Here is a 20415-nt window from a genome sequence, read left to right as displayed (position 1 = left end):
CAAGTACTCCACTTAGGAAGGAACAATCAGTTGCACCCATACAAAATGGGAAATGACTGTCCAGGAAGGAGTAGTGCAGAAAGGGATCTGAGGGTCATAAGCTAAGTATGAGTCAACAGTGTAACACGGTTGCAAAAAATCAAACATCATTCTGAGATGTATTAGCAGGAGTGTTGTAAGCAAGACATGAGAACTAATTTTTCCACTCTACTCCGCACTGATTAGGCCTCAAATGGAGTATTATGTCCTGTTCTGGGTGCCACATTTCAGGAAAGCTGTGGACAAATTGGAGAAAGCTCAGAGAAGAGGAACAAAAATGGTCTAGAAAAGATTGAAAAAAATTGGATTTGTTTAGTCTGGAGAAGAGAAGACTGGGGGTGGGAGGTACATAAGTTTTCAAGTACCTAAGAGGTTGTTACAAGGAGGAGGGAGAATAATTGTTATTCCTAACCTCTGAGGGTAGGACAAGAAGCAGTGGTCCTAAATTGTAGCAAGGACGGTTTAGGTTGGACATTAAGAAAAACTTGTTGACTATCAGGGTGGCTAAGCACTGGAATAAATTGTCTAGGGAGGTTGTGGAATCTCCCTCATTAGAGATTTTAAAGAGCAGGTTAGATAAACACCTATATAGAATACTCAGTCCTGCCATGAGTTCAGGGACTAAACCAGATGACCTATCAAGGTCCCTTTCAGTCCTATGATTCTATGATATTTGTGTTTTATTGACCTCAAAAGATATTTGACAGAATCTATCACTACAAATTGCTCAACATATTTCGAGCTTTAGGGATTGATGGATACAACAAACTCTGAGTAATAAAACTATATTGGAATCAGAAGGCAATTGTAATGGGAGATGCAAATGTGAGAGACGGGGTTGTATAATGTCAGTGACTTTATTCTACATTTATAGTGAGTGTTTGATTAAATTAGTAGAGGAAGGTTTAAGATAAATGGAAAATGTTAATAACATTTGCTATGCAAGTGACATAGTGCTGTTGGCTGATTCAGAAGATAGTCATTTGAAGTTAGTAGAGATTATAGATGAATATGGTCTAGAGTTGTCTAGAGAAGACAAAAACTATGGTGGTATGCAAGGATCCTGGGAAGACCTGCAAGATTCCAGTGAGTGACACAGCCATACAGCAAGTGAGAAATTATTGCTACTGAGGAAGCATCATTACAGAAGCTGGGTGCTTGGATCCTGAAGGCAGCACCAGAATAGCAATAGCAAAAGCAAAAGAGACATTCTGGAACAATAAACATTTGATGAGAAGGGACACACATCTCAGGACTAAATTCTGACTGTTAAAAACTTATATATGGTCGGTGTTAAATTACGACTGTGAAACGTGGACATTCAAACAATCAGACTACAGTCCTTCAAATTATGTGGTTATAAAAGAATTTTGAAAATATTGATAAACCATGTAACCAGTGAAAAAAGTATTGGCAATAGGAACTCGGCAAATACCAGTCAGAGATCGTATGAAAAGAAAGGTTTGATTTGCAGGGCACGTTTTTTAAGGAAGTCAGCAGATGATGCATGTTTGCAGGCCCTGAAGGGGAAAGTTGATGGCTGAACAAAAAGAGGAAGAAAAAGAAAAAGATCTTGGATGGACACTATGGTATCCTGGGTGGATCAAAAGGACTTTTGGCTCACAAAGAGATGAGCAGGGGGTTGTACAGAATAGGCTGCCATTGTTGCCAACCTCTAGTAATGGAGATCTCGTATGAGAAGATATATTGCATATATATTACTGTGATTATTATTTATTGTAGTAATAATAATGGCTTCTCAGTCTTCTTAAAGAATAGATGAAGTCTACTGTGAGAGTGAAACTGGAGTCAGAGTTTTCCTGAAAAATATTTTTTGTATGTACAATGTTATGTCTTAATAGTTTTTCTCTTCTCTCAGACAGTGGTAATTTTAAAACTCTAATCTGAATTGCACAAATTAAAACTCATGAGCCATGTACAAAACCATAAAATAACCTAGGAAAATCACTAATAGACTTTGTTTAATAAGGTTAATGCTGCAGAAGTACAAAACTATATATCCTCTTTTATCACACTAAATAATACCTAAAATTAAACCTAAATGTTTAAAGATATGAACATTTTCAGAACAGCATCTAAAAGCCTTGAGTCAGCTGATGAGGCTTCTGTTGTCTTGACCTTAAAAGAAAATTCTTACAAGTAAATAAAGCCACCTGTAAAAGTGCAAACAAACCACACAAAATCTTTCTGTTTTAGGTGTTTTTCTAGAGTATATGGGATCCAGCGCTTTTGTATATATGGTTAGATTTAAGCACAAGTGTGAGAGTTTGCAGGATTTGGGCCTTATAGTGTATAGCAATGATTGTAGTATCTGAACAAAAGAAAATTAAAAAATAAAAATCCACCTTTATATTTCTGAAAAACAGTACATGAAAAACATAAAATGTTAAACTAAATACACTTGATATTTATATATTATCATATCATAAATTGATATATAAGGAATATATTTGTCATTATGACAGATTTTATTTTTTACAGCACAATATCCATCCAAACATAACCTTTCCTCCAGCATCTATACAAAGGAAATAAAAATCAAATAATAAATAACATGCAACTGTATATGTAAGTTATTTACAGTGGTATAATTTTGAACCAAACATTGGAAGGGACAGATTGCTGGTTGAACAGACAATATTGTCCCCCTTCACTTTCCCAACTGGCTTTGAGTAGCAATGCAATGTACGGTTCTATCACACATTTACATTCACAGAGTTATGTACTAAGTGTGAGTGATAGTAATGTTTTATAAAACAAAAATATATAAAAATGTATAAACAAAAAGTGTATCTCTCTCCCCCACCCTTGGTTTAGTCTCTCTTGTAATATGGTGCAGCTTGTGGAGGGAGGTATTTAGGAGTAAACAGTGTGGCTTCTGACAGCGACGCTTCTGGATATAAGGGTCAGTTCTACCCTACCGTCTAAAACAGGTGTGGGCAAACTTTTTGGCCCGAGGGCCACATCTGGGTATGGAAATTGTATGGCAGCCCATGAATGCTCTCCCAATTGGGGTTGGAGTGCAGAAGGGCATGAGGGCTCTGGGGGTGTGGCTGGGGATGAGGAGTTGGGGGTGCAGGAGGGTGCTCTGGGCTGGGACTGAGGGGTTTGGAGGGTGGGAGGAGGATCAGAGGTGGGGCAGGGGGGCAGGTTCCAGGCGGCGCTTGCCTCAAGCATCTCCCAGAAACAGTGGCATGGCTGGGTGGCTCTGCGCTCTGCCCTGTGTGCAGGCACCGCCCCCGCAGCTCCCATTGGCTGCGGTTCCTGGCCAGTAGGAGTTGCAGGGTGGCATTTGGGGTGGGGGCAGTGTGCAGAGCCCCCTGGCTGCCCCAACGTGTAGGAGCTGGAGTGGGGATGTGCTGCTGCTTTCGGGAGCCGTGCAGCGTGGGACAAGACCCCAACCCCGCTCCCTGGCTGGAGCGCTGGAGCGGGGCAAGCCCTAGACCTTACTTCCCGGCGGCAGCTCGAGGGCTGGATTAAAATGTCTGGGGCCGGATGTAGTCCCTGGGCTGTAGTTTGCCCACCTCTGATCAAAAAACTGGGTTGAAAGTTGTGGGAAGATATGTACTTCTGCATGCCCTAAAATTATACCTTTTTTGGCTAATGTCCACTCTTAAGAGGCTTTTTATCTGTTTGTACGCTCTTTATTTATTTTTTTTATTTTTACAGAAGAGGTGTTTTGTAGACAATATGATTCTGTTAGTTACTTTATCTTTGAAGTGTTTTTAGGGTTTTGACTGGGTAGGGTATCAAAATATTTCTATAACCTTATTTGTTAAAATTACAAATCAGTTAAAAGCAGACTTCAGCAATCATGGAAAAATAACCTCTCATTTATAATGCCTAACTGGTTTCAGATTGAAATATTTCTTTAAATAACTTTTTTCTTCTAATGTATATGCATGGTATATGATCTCTTGCAGTTTTTCATGAGTGCTGTACATCTGGCACTTTATTTTAAATAAATAAAAACCAGAAAATAAGAGCACTGAAAGTTTAAAAATAAAACCACTTATGAATTACATGGACACTGATAACATCTGAAAACAGGGAAAGGTGCTGTAGGTCCAGCCATTGACAGTCTCCTTTAATTGCATTCCAAACATGGACAGAACTCTCTAGTCTACAGTTGGTGTAGGTCAGGGGTCGGCAACCTTTCAGAAGTGGTGTGCCGAGCATTCATTTATTCACTTTAATTTCAGGTTTCGCATGCCAGTAATACATTTTAACGTTTTTAGAAGGTCTCTCTCTATGTCTATATATTATATAACTAAACTATTGTTGTATGTAAAGTAAACAAGGTTTTCAAAATGTTTAAGAAGCTTCATTTAAAATTAAATTAAAATGCTGATCTTATGCCGCCGGCCTGCTCAGCCCGCTGCCAGCCTGGGGTTCTGTTCACCTAGGCTGGCATCAGGCTGAGCGGGGCCTGTGGCAGGACCCTGGCTGGCAAGGGGCTGGCAGCCAGAACCCCAGACCAGCAGCGGGCTGAGTGGGGCTGGCGGTCTGGGGTTCTGTCCATCGGCTGCTGCCAGCCAGGGTCCTGGCTGCCGGCCCCACTCAGCCCGCTGCCAGTCTGGGATCCTGGCCCTGCCCACATAGAGTGGGTACCTACCTTCTCCCTGGTTCTAGCCCATTCTCTTCCTCTCTCTCTTTGCACTGAGTTGAGGGTGGGAGTGCACTGAGCACATGGCTGGGGGTGAAGGAGCAGGCTGGGGGTTGGGGTGTAGGGTCTGGCCAGGAGCTAGAATGAGGGAGGGGGCTCAGGGTTGGGGCAGGAGGTTTGGGTGTGGAGTGCTTACCAGGGCAGCTCCCATTTGGTGCGAGGGGTGCAGGTGGGAATGTGTGTGGGTGTGTGTGCAGGAGCTCCTGTTTGGTGCTCGGGGGGGGGGTGGGGAATGTGGGTGGTGCAAGAGTCAGGGCATGGGGTGTGGAGGGGCTGGGTATGGGGGGGTTCAGGAGTTGGGGCTGGGGTCATGGGGGGGTGCAGGGGTCAGGGCAGGAGCCTGGGGTGTGTATGAGGTGGGCGCAGGGGGCTGGGGTGTGTGGGGGGTCCTGGAGTCAGGACTGGGGTCGTAGAGGGGTGCAGGGGTCAGGGCGGGGGTTAGGATGTGTGGGGGGGTTCAGGGGTCAGCATGGGGGACTGGGTATGTGTGGGGGGGTGCTGGAGTCAGGGCATGAGGGACTGGGTATGTGGGGGGGTGCTGGAGTCAGGGCTGGGGTCGTGGGGGGGGTGTAGGGGTCAGGGCAGAGGGCTGGGGTCGTGGGGGGGGTGTAGGGGTTAGGGCAGAGGGCTGAAGGTGTGGGCTAGGGTCTTGGGGGTGCTTCAGCCCCCTGTCCAGAGCGGCTCACGGCAGGGGGCTGGAGGGGATATGCCCTGATTCCACCCCCGTCCCCCAAGGCCCCGTCCCCACCACTTCTCTGCCTCCTCTACGGAGCAGAGAGTGCTCTGCGGCTCTGCTTCTCCCCCTCCCTTGCAAGGGCCATCAGCTGATCGGCAGTAGGGAGGGAGAGGAAGAGGGGCAGGAACGCAGCATGCTGGCAGAAGAGGCTGTGGAGGGGGGGAGCTTGCCTGCCCTGCAGCAGCAGCCGGCAGGACCAGGCTTGTTCACCCTGCCCCCATGGGGGGGGTGGGGAGAAGAGCAGGCTGGGGCGGGCGGGATTTGTAATTGCTCACTCCTGCCTGCCGGGGTCCCGGCCTGGGTTCGGCAGCGGGCTGAGCGGGGCCGGCAGCTGGGACCCGGCAAGCAGCAGCGTGCCATTAAAAATTGGCACGCGTGCCATAGGTTGCCGACTCCTGGTGTAGGTGATAATCGTTTATTTAACATTGTTTGCAACAACTGTATTTTAGTTGAAAGTTATGTTTGCTGTTGAAACCTGCCATAAGACCAGAGAAGTACTTTCTTTATAGTGCTATTCAAAAATTGTTTTAACAGGCCCATTTTTTTTAATATGGGTCAATCAGTGGGAGACATTTGTAAAGACTTATCTGTTAGAATTTAACTCTTTTCTCATTCCTTCTCTAATACTTTCTTCCAGGCTGACTCCTCAGTAGAGATTGGGAAGGGCAGCATAAGAGAAGCCAAACGTTCAAGCTGATAACTCAAGAAAACTTTTCTCTGAATTGAGGGCTCAGAGTGGAGCCATCATGAGCGATGTTACCATTGTGAAAGAAGGCTGGGTTCAGAAGAGGGGTAAGTTCCAAATATAAACAGAAAATTCTTCTAAAGTGTAGCACTCTATCAGTAATGATATTGTGCAGCTGGGAATATGAAAAGACTAATACTTTGCTGTAATGTTGTTTCCCAGTTAATAGCAAGTATCCTCTCTCTCTCTTAATGCGACAGTCCAGACTACATGGGGACTGACACCTTGATCGTGCAAACAGTTAGGCACGTGCTTAGTAGTATATATGTGAGGAGTCTTGCAAAAGTCGATGGGACTATTTGTATGAAGTCAATGTGCCTGTGTATTGCTGAACTGGGGCCCATGTGCATAAAGTTACAAATGTTTTCCAAAATAAAGAGCAATTTTGTATTAATTGAATTAAATTTAGCTTTTGGGTTGACTGTTTATAATCGGTCATTGAGTGATGTAACAGATTGAGGAATGTTAGTGTGCTTGATCTTTGATTTAGAGTTGTGCTATTTTCATTTTTAAGAAACATTTCTTTTATAAAGTTTACTTTTTAATTTTTGCTGATCTGGGAACAAATATCTCTGTCATGGAGGTCAGTTTAAAATTATTTTCTTAATACTAAAATGTATCCATAGCAAGAGTGGGCATTTAGTTGATTGGTACTGCATGTGAAAACAATGCCTTCAAAAATGTTTAGACTGAGAGATGTACTTCTGTTTAATTTAATTTCACTAATTTTTGTTTTACAAATTAAATTCAGCACACGTATTGGTTAAAGTATAACTGACTGTTTAAAGCTGATACTTAGTTTTTTCTGTCTGATCCTTTTTTAATGAATTATAACTTAATTGGTAGTTGTTAGCAGTTACATACTTCATTTTGTAAGTAATCCAAAGGAGTCACTTTAGGAGAGGATTTCCTGATTTGTCCAAAGCTTAACTTTTCTGTCACAAAAATGCTTTTCTGCTCCCATGCCAAATATGTTGTTAAAGATCTTTACTGTGTTGTGTACATGGGTAGTAGTGTATATATGTACGTGGCCATGTTGGGTAGGATGGGAACTAATTCATACTTGGGGATATTTAGATCAGTCCTAAGTTTTTAGCTATTTGTAGTACCAAAGTGTGTAGTTTTAAAAATGTTTCCTAAGTTTTGACTTTGACATCTTTGCCCCAGTTTACACAAATCTATGGCAGCTTCCAGTTAAAATCAATGTTTACAGCCCATAAGTTCTTTTATCTCACTTGGAAGAAAATACACATTAGAGCAGGGGGGTCTCAGACTTCATTGTACCACAACACCCCCTTCTGACGAGAAAAAGTGTTACATGACCTCAGGAGGGGGGACTGAAGCCTGAGCCCTCCCAAGCCCCTCTGCCCCAGGTGGTAGGGCCAAAGCCCGAGCCCATCTGCCTGGGAGGAGGGCACAATTGAAGGCACAATTGAAGCCCAATGGCTTCAGCCCCAGGCAGGGAGCCTGTAACCTGAGCCTTGAAGCCCTGGGGCTTCAGCTTTGGGCGGTGGGGTTTTGGTTTCAGCCCGGGGCCCCAGCAAGTCTAAGCCACTTTGGGGTCCTGACTCACAGTATGAGAACCACTGCATTAGAGTCAAGTGATAGTAAAGAAGACACATAATTAGTGTTGCTCCATGACTTCCTTTTTAATGACTATAGTAAGGTTTCTTAAAAACATTTTTCCTGTTATTTTTATATCGTGAGTATTTTCTTATTTACAACAAATTTAATGACTGTATATCTGGCAAAACTACAGTAAAGATAAAGCACAACTAAAAAAAGTAGTAACAAGTAAAAGTAACTGAAGAACAGTAAAATAATTTGCTGATAACAGAAACATAGTTTTGGCTTCTAATTTTTTAAATACCTTTAGGTTATCCTAGCAGTTGTTTTCAAGAACAAGACCTTTTATCTTAAGAGTTTCCAAATGAACATCCTTTTGTTTAAATTGTCTTAAGGAATCAAAATAAGACTTTGTTTATCTAGTATGAATATGAAACTCAACAGCTTATGCTCACAGTCCACCAGTTTGTATAAGTAGGGGAGACTACAAAATATGAATATCTGAATTGGTGCTGGAAGAACTTGGGGAGCTGATATTGGTATAATCAGAAAGATACCTCTTTCTGTCTGGTTAGGAGTACTAGCTTGCTTGGATGCTCTTGTATTTCAGTGTCAGCTTTTTGATAGTATAGTTATACGTAAATCAGAGGAGTAACTTCCATTTATTGGTGGTGTCTCACTTTTGTTTATATACTTTGACCAAGAGGCAACAATGGACTGAAGTATATAGCGAGGCTAATTAAAAAGTTGTAAACTGATTGAGTATTTTTGTATCTGACTCCTTCATTTAGCTCTATTTCAAAATAAGAGGACTTGCTATAAATTGCCCTCCTGCAGACACTTACTGATCAATTTTACTTAAAGTGGGAAACTCTAGAAATCTTGGATAGCTGTATCACGTATCATCACCTTTGTAATACTTTGAAACAAGATTTCAGTGATATATACTGCTATATTTTGGGCATGCCTTTAACTAGACACAGTTCCAAACGAGACTCATCTCTTCTTCCTGCAAGAAGGTTGTCTGGATCATGGTGTGACTGGCTCCATAATGTAGTTAAATCCACGAATATTGTGTGCTGAATAACCTTTTAATTTTAGCAATGAGATGGTTTGTCTAAATAGCATGGTGTGCAGAGACTAAGACTGTCATTTGGCATAGTGACTTCATATTTTTATTAAATGTCACTGAACCCATGAAAAGCTGAAAAAAATCATAACCTCTTATACAGTTGTTCTCAAACTTTTTTTTTTTTTGCGGACCACTTGAAAATTGCGGAGGGTCTCGGTGGACCACTTAATGATCTTTCCAAATGTTGTTTGTACCATTAGCTAACTATTGTAAAGCACTTTGGATAAAAGCGCTATATAAAAAAATCTTAATTAACATTTTTTTGTTCTACAAATAAAAGCGCACAACTCATATTTTAATATGAGCAGTCCTACCTTTCTAATGCGATGGATGTGCCCTCTCTTCCCCGCCACGGCAGCCCCTGAGCTGGGGCTGGGAAGGAGGGGGGTAAATCCCCTGCCACAGCAAACACAGAGCTGAGGCTGGGAAGGAGGGCCGTCTCTCCTGTAGCCCTGGAGCTGGGGAAAGTCCCCTCTTTCTGTGGCCGCTGCAGCCCTGCACGTCCCAAATTATTCCCACCCCCTCTTCTCATCCCACTTACCCCTTCCCACTTACCCCCAATTTCTCCCACCTACCCCCTATTTCACCTTACATGTGCATCTTCTCCAGGGTCCAGACACCTAATTAGTGGAGCCACACCTCCGCAGCTCCACTAATTAGGTGGGTGGCCCTTCATTCTCTCATGTGCAGCTGCCCAGGCGTGCACCTTAGAGGGAAGTATCTGCGGACCACCTGAATGGAGCTTGGACCACAGTTTGAGAACCTCTTCTCTTATAGAAACTGTATTCTGGAATGTATAATGTGTACTACAGGTAAAGAAGTGGTAAACTGAATCTTGTCTAACTAGGCATATTTTCAGGTCTGGAACACACAAGATAATTTGTTTGGTTCTCACAGTAATTCATACTTTAAATTCTGAATTTCCCCCCTGTTAGTTGCTTAATGTAGATATTTGCCTTTTCGTTTTGATAATTTTATTCATATAATGACTTCAAAGATAAGTTACTATATGCTTAGGATGAATGAAATTGACAACCTGATCAACTGTTCATTACGCAGCAGGAAGCCTCCACCATAATTTTATGTAATCTCACCAACTATGGCATTGAATCTGTAAATGCATGGTATATTTCTTATTCACTATTGGGGTCAGAAAAGGACTTGGATATGAAAAATGAAATTTAGTATTTTACTGAGTATTTAAGAATTTGAAATCAGCAAAAAAAATTATTTCTGGTGATATTATTTGAAGCAAGGCCTCTTTAGTTGGCATTTTTCTGTTAATTTGGTTAATATTACTTCTTTTCTAAATAAACACATTTTGATGGCCTTTTTTCTTCTTCATTTTGATTTATTTTAGAGCAATGTGTGACTTTGTGTGTGCTTGTTTATAGATAGCGATGCCTATAGTTAGGTGGCCCAGTGCTTTCCATTATGAGACTCTGCTTTCAGTTGCTTGTAACTTCAGCAAACTTCAACCATTCGGCCCTGAAATTTTCCATGCTGAGTGTTTGTCTCACTTTGAAATTTTTTTCAATATTTCAGTAAAAATGGTTTATCTCTTCTCAGAACAAGGTTAGGGAAAAATATGTTGTAGGCCTGGCTTGACATGAGTAATTAGACATGGGTGAGGCCTCATTTCTTGGGAGACAAGATTAGCGAGGTAAATGGATCAGCTGGCTGGAAGCAGAATGTCAGTGCTAATTAGGAGAGGTATATAGTGAGTAAGCTAACACAGAATGTTAACATTAGGGGGAACATCCAGGGAATCATTTACAATGGACAAGATAAGCCTGAAACAAAAGATGAAGTAAGGATTAAGTCATACATGGACAGTGCGTAGACAGAGCATTCTGTACAAGGTTTGATTCCTACAAAGTAACCACGCCAGTCCCCAAACGTGTAATGCAATGGATAGAAAATGGAATGTAATTTGTAAATGTATATAAAGGAGGAGGTTTCTGGGTAACTTTGGATGTGTGGTACGCCCTGTACCCATCCAATACTCCTTGAGTCTGATCAACTCAGCATAGCTTTGCTGTATGCCAAATACAAATCTGAGTGACAAACTCTGGAGTCAAACTGAGTTCTCAGGAAGTTCAGTGCAAAGGAGGGTATCTCAACATAGTGCTGCTGTGAACGTGTAGCTTTACTGTCAAAGATCACACCCAGCAATATAGCAATGGCATTGGAAGGGTTTAAATGTGAGATTTCCAGGCACAGAAAGAGTGAGTTAAATCTAAAAAAGTGGAAGATGTCTTGGGGAAACCTCAACAAATGTTGTTCTGCCCACATTAATTTTTTATAGCCATTTAATTGAGAAGCTGTACTGTCTGCATTCTTTGGAGCAGGGTCTCAAAAGTTGGGAAGAGGTCACCCTTGTGTCAGAGATGTGCCTTTTGCCATTTCTGTGATAATTCACCCTAATTAAGCCAAAAGTTATGATCCAATAAAATTGCAGTTTACACGTGCTTTGCAGATACTCTGAGTTTTGAGAGTTATATTCTCCAAAGATTACTTTTGTACTGAAAATGCTTCATCCCAGGTTTTCAGCGTCTAAGCAGGACTTTTTCCTGTAATTGCTTGGTCAGTTGCCAAAAACTGGAAATGTGAGTAGGGAGACACTCTCTCCTCTGCCTTTAGTGCTTCCTGTACTAGTGCCCATGAAATGAGGAGGAGAAAGAGTAAACAGCCTGATTCTAATGAGAAAATGAGGAGCTGGGATGAGGAACTAGGTGCTGATGGGGAGACTGGGAGGTGGAAAACTGGGACTGAGGGGGGCTGACAAGGAGCTAGGGCATATGGGGCCTGGGCATGGAGCTGAGGTAGGGAATGTTACAACTGTGGACATGGAGCTGAAGGAGGGGGAGGAACTGGGACTGGAACAGTGATAGGATGGATGGGTTGGGGCAGAAAAGTCTGTGTAACCACTAAATATAGTCCCCTAAGAAACTGGACTAGAACCCAGGATTGCTGATTCTCCGCATTTTTCTTCAGCCAGCAAACAGCTGTGAAACCCACTGACAAAATGTGTGCCTCATCTTTCTGTAATGACTACATATCACAGGATTTCAGCCTGGACAGGAGCCAGTCTTGCAAAGATAAGAGAACTTCCATATCCCTGATGGATGTCAGCCCTGGTTGTAGAAAATCCCTTCTGATGTGGGGGCAGAATTGATGGGTGCCTGGGGGGACAGAATTGATTTGGGAGTTAAGGGGCAGAATTAATTGCTGGGCAGAGATATTGGCAGGTGTGCGAGTGAGAGCTCCAGGAGTAGTGGCCACTATCAGTTATTCTGTTTGTTCAAGTGGCAGTGGTCTGTGTTGTGGATATAGAAGGTCTTCTTTGAGTAGTGTCAATATGGGTGCTCCACGTCATGTGCGCATGCACCTTTTGAGCTTTGATAGGAGATTTTTAGTAAGTGTTCATTCAGCCTGCATGCACACACCATGAAACCTCGTGCTGTGCTTCAAGGTGTAGAGGGCTTCACAGGTAAACCGCCCTCAATTCCTTCTCTACTTCCTTGGCCTGAGATGAAGCTCTAGCTTGTCTGCCTTGTGCATGTCTCGGCATATTTTGTAGGTGTTTACTCAGGTTACTGCGAAGGCTGTGAGTTTGCCACGGAAGGCACTGATTCTGTGACTTTCCGTGTTTCCTGCAGCGGCTGGTGCACCTGGTTCAGGGGCAGCTCAGGCAGATCCTGCGCCAGGCGCACCCGTCTCGGGCTCCCGCCCGCATCCCCCCTCCCCCCAGCAGCAGAGTTTGTAGAGGGGGTAGGGGGTTGGGGCATGGGATGGGGTGAGGAGGACTCTGGATGGTGCTTACCTGGGGGGAGCTCCCTGGAAGTGGCGATGTCCCCATCACTCAGTTCCTAGGCGGAGGCATGGCCAGGCAGCCTCTACCTGCAGGAAGCTCCCATTGGCTGTGGTTCCCAAAGAGGCTACCCATCCAACCTCTATTTCGTCTTTGTCTCCAGACAAGGCAATTGTGCCTCCACTGTTGAAGGCTGACAATTTTTGGCAGTTCCAGGACCTTGTAAAGAGGATGGCAGACAACCTCCAGATATTGCTTGAGCAGGTTAGACTCATCTCACAATCTCCTGGACATTTTGCAGTTGGCAACACACACTCAGGTTGCTCTACCGATTTAATGAAGCACTCCTGGATCTAGAAAAGACTATGTAGCAAATTCTTGTTATCATATTGCCAATTGGTATATAGGCTGTTAAGAAATATTATGTCCCCACCAGGGACTTAGAATTTTTGTGTTCTTGCTCCCCATCTAATTTCCTGGTAGTGGATGCTGTAAATGAGCGGGGTAAACAGCATTACTCCAGGCTTCCTCCTTATGAAAAGGATCAGAAAAGGTTGAGCCTTTTTGGATGAAAGACCTACTTATCCGTATCCCTTCAATTTTGGATCACAAACTACGAGGTGATCTTGGCCAAGTATGACTACACAAATTACAAGTCCTATATTGAACATCTTCCACAGGAGCATAGAGAAAACTTCCAGGCCATCATTAAATAGGGTCAGTTATTATCCAGAACCTCTCTCCTAGTGTCCTTGGTTGCCGCAGACACTGCTGTTAGATCCATCCTCACAGCATTTGTCATATGTAGGGCATTGTGGCTCCAGTTGTCGGCCTTCCCAAGAGAGTCTCAATATACAGTTGAAGACTTCCCATTTGATGATCAGAAGGTCTTCCGAGAACTACGGATGAGTCCCTGCGCGTGCTAAAGGACTCCAGGGCTATATTGAGGTCTTTGGGTATACACACCCTACAAACAAGGTTAGATTTAATAAGTCTCAGATTGCTCAGAAACCGTGCCTGGCTCAGTTATCTGCTTGTGTCAAGGTTCTTTCCCCACTCTGAACTCTAGGGTACAGATGTGGGGACCTGCATGAAAACCTCCTAAGCTTACTTTTACCAGCTTAGGTTAAAACTTCCCCAAGGTACAAACTATTTTACCCTTTGCCCTTGGACTTCCACTGCCACCACCAAACATTTATCTGGGTTTATTTTTATTAGGAAAGCATCGTTTGAAAATGTCTTTCCCCCCCAAAATCCTCCCAACCCTTGCACCCCACTTCCTGGGGAAAGTTTGGTAAAAATCCTCACCAATTTGCATAGGTGACCACAGACCCAAACCCTTGGATCTTAAGAACAATGAAAAAGCATTCAATTTTCTTACAAAAAGACTTTTAATAGAAGTAAAAAAGAATCACGTCTGTAAAATCAGGATGGTAAATACTTTACAGGGTAATTAGATTCAAAACATAGAGAATCCCTCTAGCAAAACCTTAAGTTACAAAAAAGACACACAGACAGGAATATTCATTCTATTCAGCACAGCTATTTTCTCAGCCATTTAAAGAAATCATAATCTAACACATACCTAGCTAGATTACTTACTAAATTCTAAGACTCCATTCCTGTTCTGTCCCCGGCAAAAGCATCACACAGACAGACACAGACCCTTTGTTTTTTCTCCCTCCTCCCAGCTTTTGAAAGTATCTTGTCTCCTCATTGGTCATTTTGGTCAGGTGCCAGCGAGGTTACCTTTAGCTTCTTAACCCTTTACAGGTGAGAGGATTTTTCCTCTGGCCAGGAGGGATTTTAAAGGTGATTACCCTTCCCTTTATATTTATGACAGCTTGTGACAGAACCACTGAATCTGCTAGAAAAAGACAGAGATCCCATCCTCCTTCAGCCAGTACCCAGTCATAATCAAAACAGCAATTCTGACATGTTGGTCGAGGGCTTGATGACTCCCTCACCTCTAGTTTGCAAATTGCAACCCTTTGCCCACCTCCCCGCTTTTAGAGACTGCCTTTCCCATTTCCAACAGGTCTGGCAGTGTATAACAACAGACAAGTGGGTAATGGAGGTTTATAACATAGGGCTACATCATGCACTTTATGCCCCTCATCCCTTTTCAGGGACCCCTCTCACAAGACTATACTGAGTGAAGAAGTGTGAGCCCTCCTTTGTTTAGTAGGAATAGAACCAGTCCCATTTCCTCATGGGAGGAAAGTTTTACTCAAAATATTTTCTCATGCCAAAGAAGAACAAAGAGTGGAGACTGATCTTAGATCTAAGACAGCAAATTTGTAAATGCACAGAAGTTCTGGATGGTGACTCTGGCAGCGGTAATGCCTTCTCTAGCGATAGGAAATTGGTTTTTGGCTCTTGACCTACAGGGTGCCTGTTTCCATATAGTGATACATCCTGCACGCAGGAGATATCTGCACTTCACCATTGGCCAGGATCATTTTCAATACCGAGTATTTCCCTTTGGCCTTTCCTTGGCCCTGATGGTATAGTCTAAGGTTTTAGTGGTAGTAACTGCTTACTTTCTGCAGAAGCAGTCTTAGTCTTCCATATCTCAATGACTCAAGGGCCAATCCTACAAAGAAGTACTAACTTCCATCCAGACAGTTCTCTCCCTCTTCCCAGAGTTGGGTCCACAGCTGAACATAAAAAAGTCCAAGTTAGCCCCTGTATAAAGAATACAATTTATAGGGGGGATATTTGGATTTTTTGGCAGCCTGGGCCTTCCTTCCTACAGACAGATTCATAACTTTGTTGAATCTGGTCAAGACAATTCAAGTACTACAGTAAGGAACTGTTTGCAGCTCCTGGATTATTGGGAATTTGCACCTTTGTGACTGAGCATGCAAGATTAGACCTCCGCCACTTTTCAGGGCTGGTTCAGGAGGACCTGTTTCTTAACCGGAGATGGCTTGGACAAACAGGTTACAGTTCTCCTCTATGTGAAGAAGTCCCTGGGTTGGTGGAAAGATCAACACAATGTCTGCCTAGGTGTCCCTTTCATCTGCCCAGCTCAAAAAATAACTAGGACAATGGATGCATCACTGTTAAGGTGGGAAGCACACCTGTACACACAACTCAGGGTAGATGATCACCTCAGGAAAGTAGTTTTCATATCAACTTGCTGGAACTCAGTGTAGTCAAAAATGCTTGCCTTCAGTTCCTGCTCCTTTTCAAGGGCAAATCAGCCAGAATCATTACTGACAATATGGCTTGCATGTTCTAGATCAACGAACATGGCAGAGCAAGATCCCCTTTTGTGTGCACTGAACATATAAATTTATGGAACTGGTGTACAGAGCATCAGATTCAGACCTCAGCTGTTTACCATACTGGAGTCCAGAATGTCACAGCTGATAGGCTCAGCAGGTACTTCTCCCAGGACTCTGAATGGGTGGTGGAATCTCAAATCCTTCATGGGATATGCCAGAGATGAGGACTTCCAAAGGTGGACCTATTTGTCACTTCTAGCAACAGAAAATGCTCCTTACTCTGCCTAAGAAGATGAGTAGGTCATCTCTCTTTGAGACACCTTTCCCCTTCCTTGCACAAGGGACCTGTTCTACGCATTCCCTCCAACACCTCTAATTCTAAGAGTGATGAACAAGATCAGGCAGGACAGGACCAGGATTATCCCCATAGTACTGACCTGGCCAAGGCAAGCCTAGTATCCTTACCTGCTTTACTTATTTGTCCAATTGGTGCTCAAGCTTTCGACAGTCACTCATCTTCTCTCCAAGGATGTGGATCATGTTCTTCACCCCGACATGAGATCCTCCGTCTCCAAGCCTGGTTCCTATATGGTTCATGGGATTAGAATCCACCTGCTCAGCAGGAGTACAACAAGTATTACTAATCAGTAAAAGGGAGTTGACTCAAATTACTTGTCTTAGAGATGGAAGAGATTCAACCACTGATGTCGCCATTGCCGCCTTGTGCATGAATCTTTTCTGCTCTCAACTATCTTGGATTATCTGCTGGATTTAAAAAAAATTGGGTTTATCAATTAGCTTGATTAAGGTTCATCTTGCTATGATATCAGCTTTTCATTCCTCTTCTGTTTTTGCGCATCCTATGCCCTTGAGATTTATTAAGGGTCTGGGGACTCTCTACCTCAGGTTAAGGATCCTATTCTGCCTTGGGAATCTCAGCTTGTTACTTAGATATGGGACTTACTTATGGGACTGCATTTGAACTTGTTGCTACCTGCTCCTAGCTTCACTTTTCTATGAAGACAGCCTTTCTAGTAGCTATCATGTCCGCCCGCAGAGTTGGAGAAGTTGGAGACTTGATGGCAGACACCCCCTGCCCGCATTTACAATATTTTCAAGAATGTGGTCTCCCTACGACCAGGTGCTGTCAGTTTTCCATCTTAACCAACCTGTTCATCTATGGGTATTTTTTCCTAAACCACATAAATCTCATTGGAAGACTTCCTTCATATGTTAGATATACGACCGCCATTGGCCTTTTATCTGGATAGGACCCATTATTAAAAGATATTTGGGACAAAAACAAAACAACAAACCCTATCACAGATGCTAAATTTCCATTTTTTTTAGAATCTGTTTTAAATTAATTTTAACCCATAATGGAAATCTGTTAGCTAGTTTAAGTTCTCAGAAAATTCTTTCGATCGCCAAGGAGTAAGTGTGTCGAGTTTGAGGAGGATGCACTGAATTTTTCATACATAACAAGGAGGATGAATTCATGCTTTAAATGCAAAATAGAACATAGCTATGAAGTGTCAATCAATAAACTTCATTAGTGCCACTAGATTCCAGTGTGCTGAATTTTTTCTTAAATAGCAAAGGTTTTTTATTTTAAATTTCTAAAATCAGTAACTTCACCTGATATCAATAAAATTCAAACTTTAAAATAAATTTCATTAATTTTTAAAAAAATTCTATCCATCCCAATGAGACTCCTCACAAACTAGATTTGAAAGTGTACATATGTACGTATTTAGTTTGAAATTGTGATATTAGGTCATTCTGTTTCCCAAGAGTGTAAAGTCAGAATTTCTTTGACTTTGAGCCTTAGTGTTAACCTTTCAAGAGGCATGTTGGCTATAAGAGCCAAGCTGACTTTTTTCCATTCAAAGTGATATGCCAGGCAGATCTGTATTTTTAATATGGCATTCTCTCCATATTTTTACTATGCATTTTTTACTACTTCTCTGTTTGTATGGGTCATATTTTACCATAGTATCTGAGCACCTCTTGATATTCAGTGTATTTATCCACACAACACTCTTTTGAGGTAGGAAAGTACTGTTATGCCCATTTTGTAGATAGTCTCCCTCTGCCTCAGTCTACTGTGATTTACCCAGGATGTCACAGGCCGTCTGTGGTGGGGGTTGAATCTAGGTTTTCGGTTAGTGCCCTAATCACAGGATCATCCTTCTTGTACTTGGTTTCTTTTTTGAATCAAAGTTGTGCTTACTCTTTTGAGTTAAGTGGCTCAGTCCTTTGCACTCCTTACTTTATCTTGATTATATGTTTGTGGTTTCATTATTGGAGGGTACCTAATTTTTCACTTACAATTTTTTGAATACAATAATTAGGTCTGTTAATTGCGATTAATCGCACAATTAATCGTGATTAATCGCATGAGTAATCTCATTTTTAATAATAGAATACCATTTATTTAAATATTTTGGATGTTTTCTACATTTTTCAAATATATTGATTTAAATTACAACACAGAATACTAAGTGTACAGTGCTCACTTAATTTATTTTTGATTACAGGTATTTGCACTGTAAAAAAACAAAAGAAATATTATTTTTAATTTCACCTAATACAAGTACAGTAGTGCAATCTCTTGATCATGAAAGTTGAACTTACAAATGTAGAATTATGTACAAAAAAACCTGCATTCAAAAATAAAACAATGTAAAATTTTAGAGCCTGCAAGTCCACTCACTCCTACTTCTTGTTCAGCCAATCGCTCAGACAAACAAGTTTGTTTACATTTGCAGGAGATAATGGTGCCTGCATCTTGTTTACAGTGTCACCCGAAAGTAAGAACAGGTGTTTGTATGGCCGGTACAAGATATTTATATTCCAGATGCATTAAAGATTCATATGTCCTTCATGCTTCAACCACCATTCCAGAGGACATGCGTCCTTGCTGATGACAGGTTCTGCTTAATAACAGTCCAAAGCAGTGTGGACCAACACATGTTCATTTTCATTATCTGAGTCAGATGTCACGAGTAGAAGGTTTATTTTCTTTTTTGGTAGTTCGAGTTCTGTAGTTTCCACATCGGAGTGTTGCTCTTTTAAGACTTCTGAAAGCATGCTCCACACCTCATCCCTCTCAGATTTTGGAAGGCACTTCAGATTTTTAAACCTTGGGTTGAGTTGTTGTAGCTATCTTTAGAAATCTCACATTGATACCTTCTTTGCGTTTTGTCAAATCTGAAGTGAAAGTGTTCTTAAAATGAACAACATGTGCTGGGTCATCATCCGAAATTGCTATAACTTAAAATATATGGCAGAATGTGGATAAAACAGAGCAGGAGACATACAGTTCTCCCCCAAGGAGTTGAGTCACAAATGTAATTAATTCATTACTTTTTAACAAGCATTATCAGCATGGAAGCATGTCCTTTGGAATGGTGGCTGAAGCATGAAGGGGCATACGAACGTTTAGCATCTCTGGCACATAAATACCTTGTAATGCCGACTACAAAACTGCCATGCAAATGCGTGTTCTCATTTTCTGGTGACATTGTAAATAAGAAGAGGGCAGCATTATCTCCTGTAAATGTAAACAAACTTGTTTGTCTTATTTCAGAGTAACAGCCGTGTTAGTCTGTATTCGCAAAAAGAAAAGGAGTACTTGTGGCACCTTAGAGACTAACCAATTTATTTGAGCATAAGTTTTCGTGAGCTTATGCTCAAATAAATTGGTTAGTCTCTAAGGTGCCACAAGTACTCCTTTTCTTTTTGTTTGTCTTAGTGATTGGCTGAACAAGAAGTAGGACTGAGTGGACTTGCAGACTCTGAAGTTTTGCATTGTTTTGTTTTTGAGTGCAGTTATATAACAAAAAAAACCCACTACATTTGAAAGTTACACTTTCACAACAAAGAGATTGCACTACAGTACTTGGATGAGGTGAATTGAAAAATACTGTTTCTCTTTATAATTTTTACAGTGCAAATATTTGTAATAAAAGTAATATACACTTTGACTTCAATTACAACACAGAATACAATATATATGAAAATGTAGAAAAACATGCAAAATATTAAACAGAATACCAATTGAAATTTATTAAACAGTGTGATTAAAATTGTTATATTATCTAAAAAAAAATTAATCACGATTAATTACGTGAGTTAACTGCAATTAATCGACAGCCCTAATAATAATGTCTTTCCTTGAAGTGTGTGCAATCTTGAGGGCAACAATACCTTTCTGTTTTGGTTAGCAGAATTCATTCTTTTGTATATTCTTATCACTTGAGAAATCCTCAAGATTTTCACTCAGTAGGAGTGAGGATTTACCTTGATTGTTTGCATACATTTTTGATTTTTTTTCGAAGGCAGGATTTCAAGGTATATCCATGCTTATAATTTAACAAAACCAACATGCGATGAATGATGGATACTCTTTCGTACTTGGAGCCTGGAGAAGTTTTCTTATAATGAGAGAGTTGTTTTGT

The 20415-nt window shown here is 41.7% G+C and overlaps 1 protein-coding gene across 7 annotated transcripts in view; it reads left to right on the top strand.

Annotated features, from left to right (window-relative positions):
- AKT3 (AKT serine/threonine kinase 3) overlaps positions 1-20415 on the top strand; it is a 265359-nt gene that overhangs the window by 21565 nt on the left and 223379 nt on the right. For all 7 annotated transcript variants that reach the window (XM_048843724.2, XM_048843729.2, XM_048843725.2 and 4 more), the window contains exon 2: positions 6100-6254. In XM_048843724.2, the coding sequence (XP_048699681.1) occupies positions 6209-6254 (46 nt within the window). In that variant the 5' untranslated portion in view covers positions 6100-6208. The remainder of the gene's footprint in view (positions 1-6099; positions 6255-20415) is intronic.

The sequence above is a fragment of the Caretta caretta genome, chromosome 3 (genome assembly GCF_965140235.1).
Source record: "Caretta caretta isolate rCarCar2 chromosome 3, rCarCar1.hap1, whole genome shotgun sequence".
Classification (NCBI taxonomy): domain Eukaryota; kingdom Metazoa; phylum Chordata; order Testudines; family Cheloniidae; genus Caretta; species Caretta caretta.
This window is presented reverse-complemented; position numbering and strand designations above follow the sequence as displayed.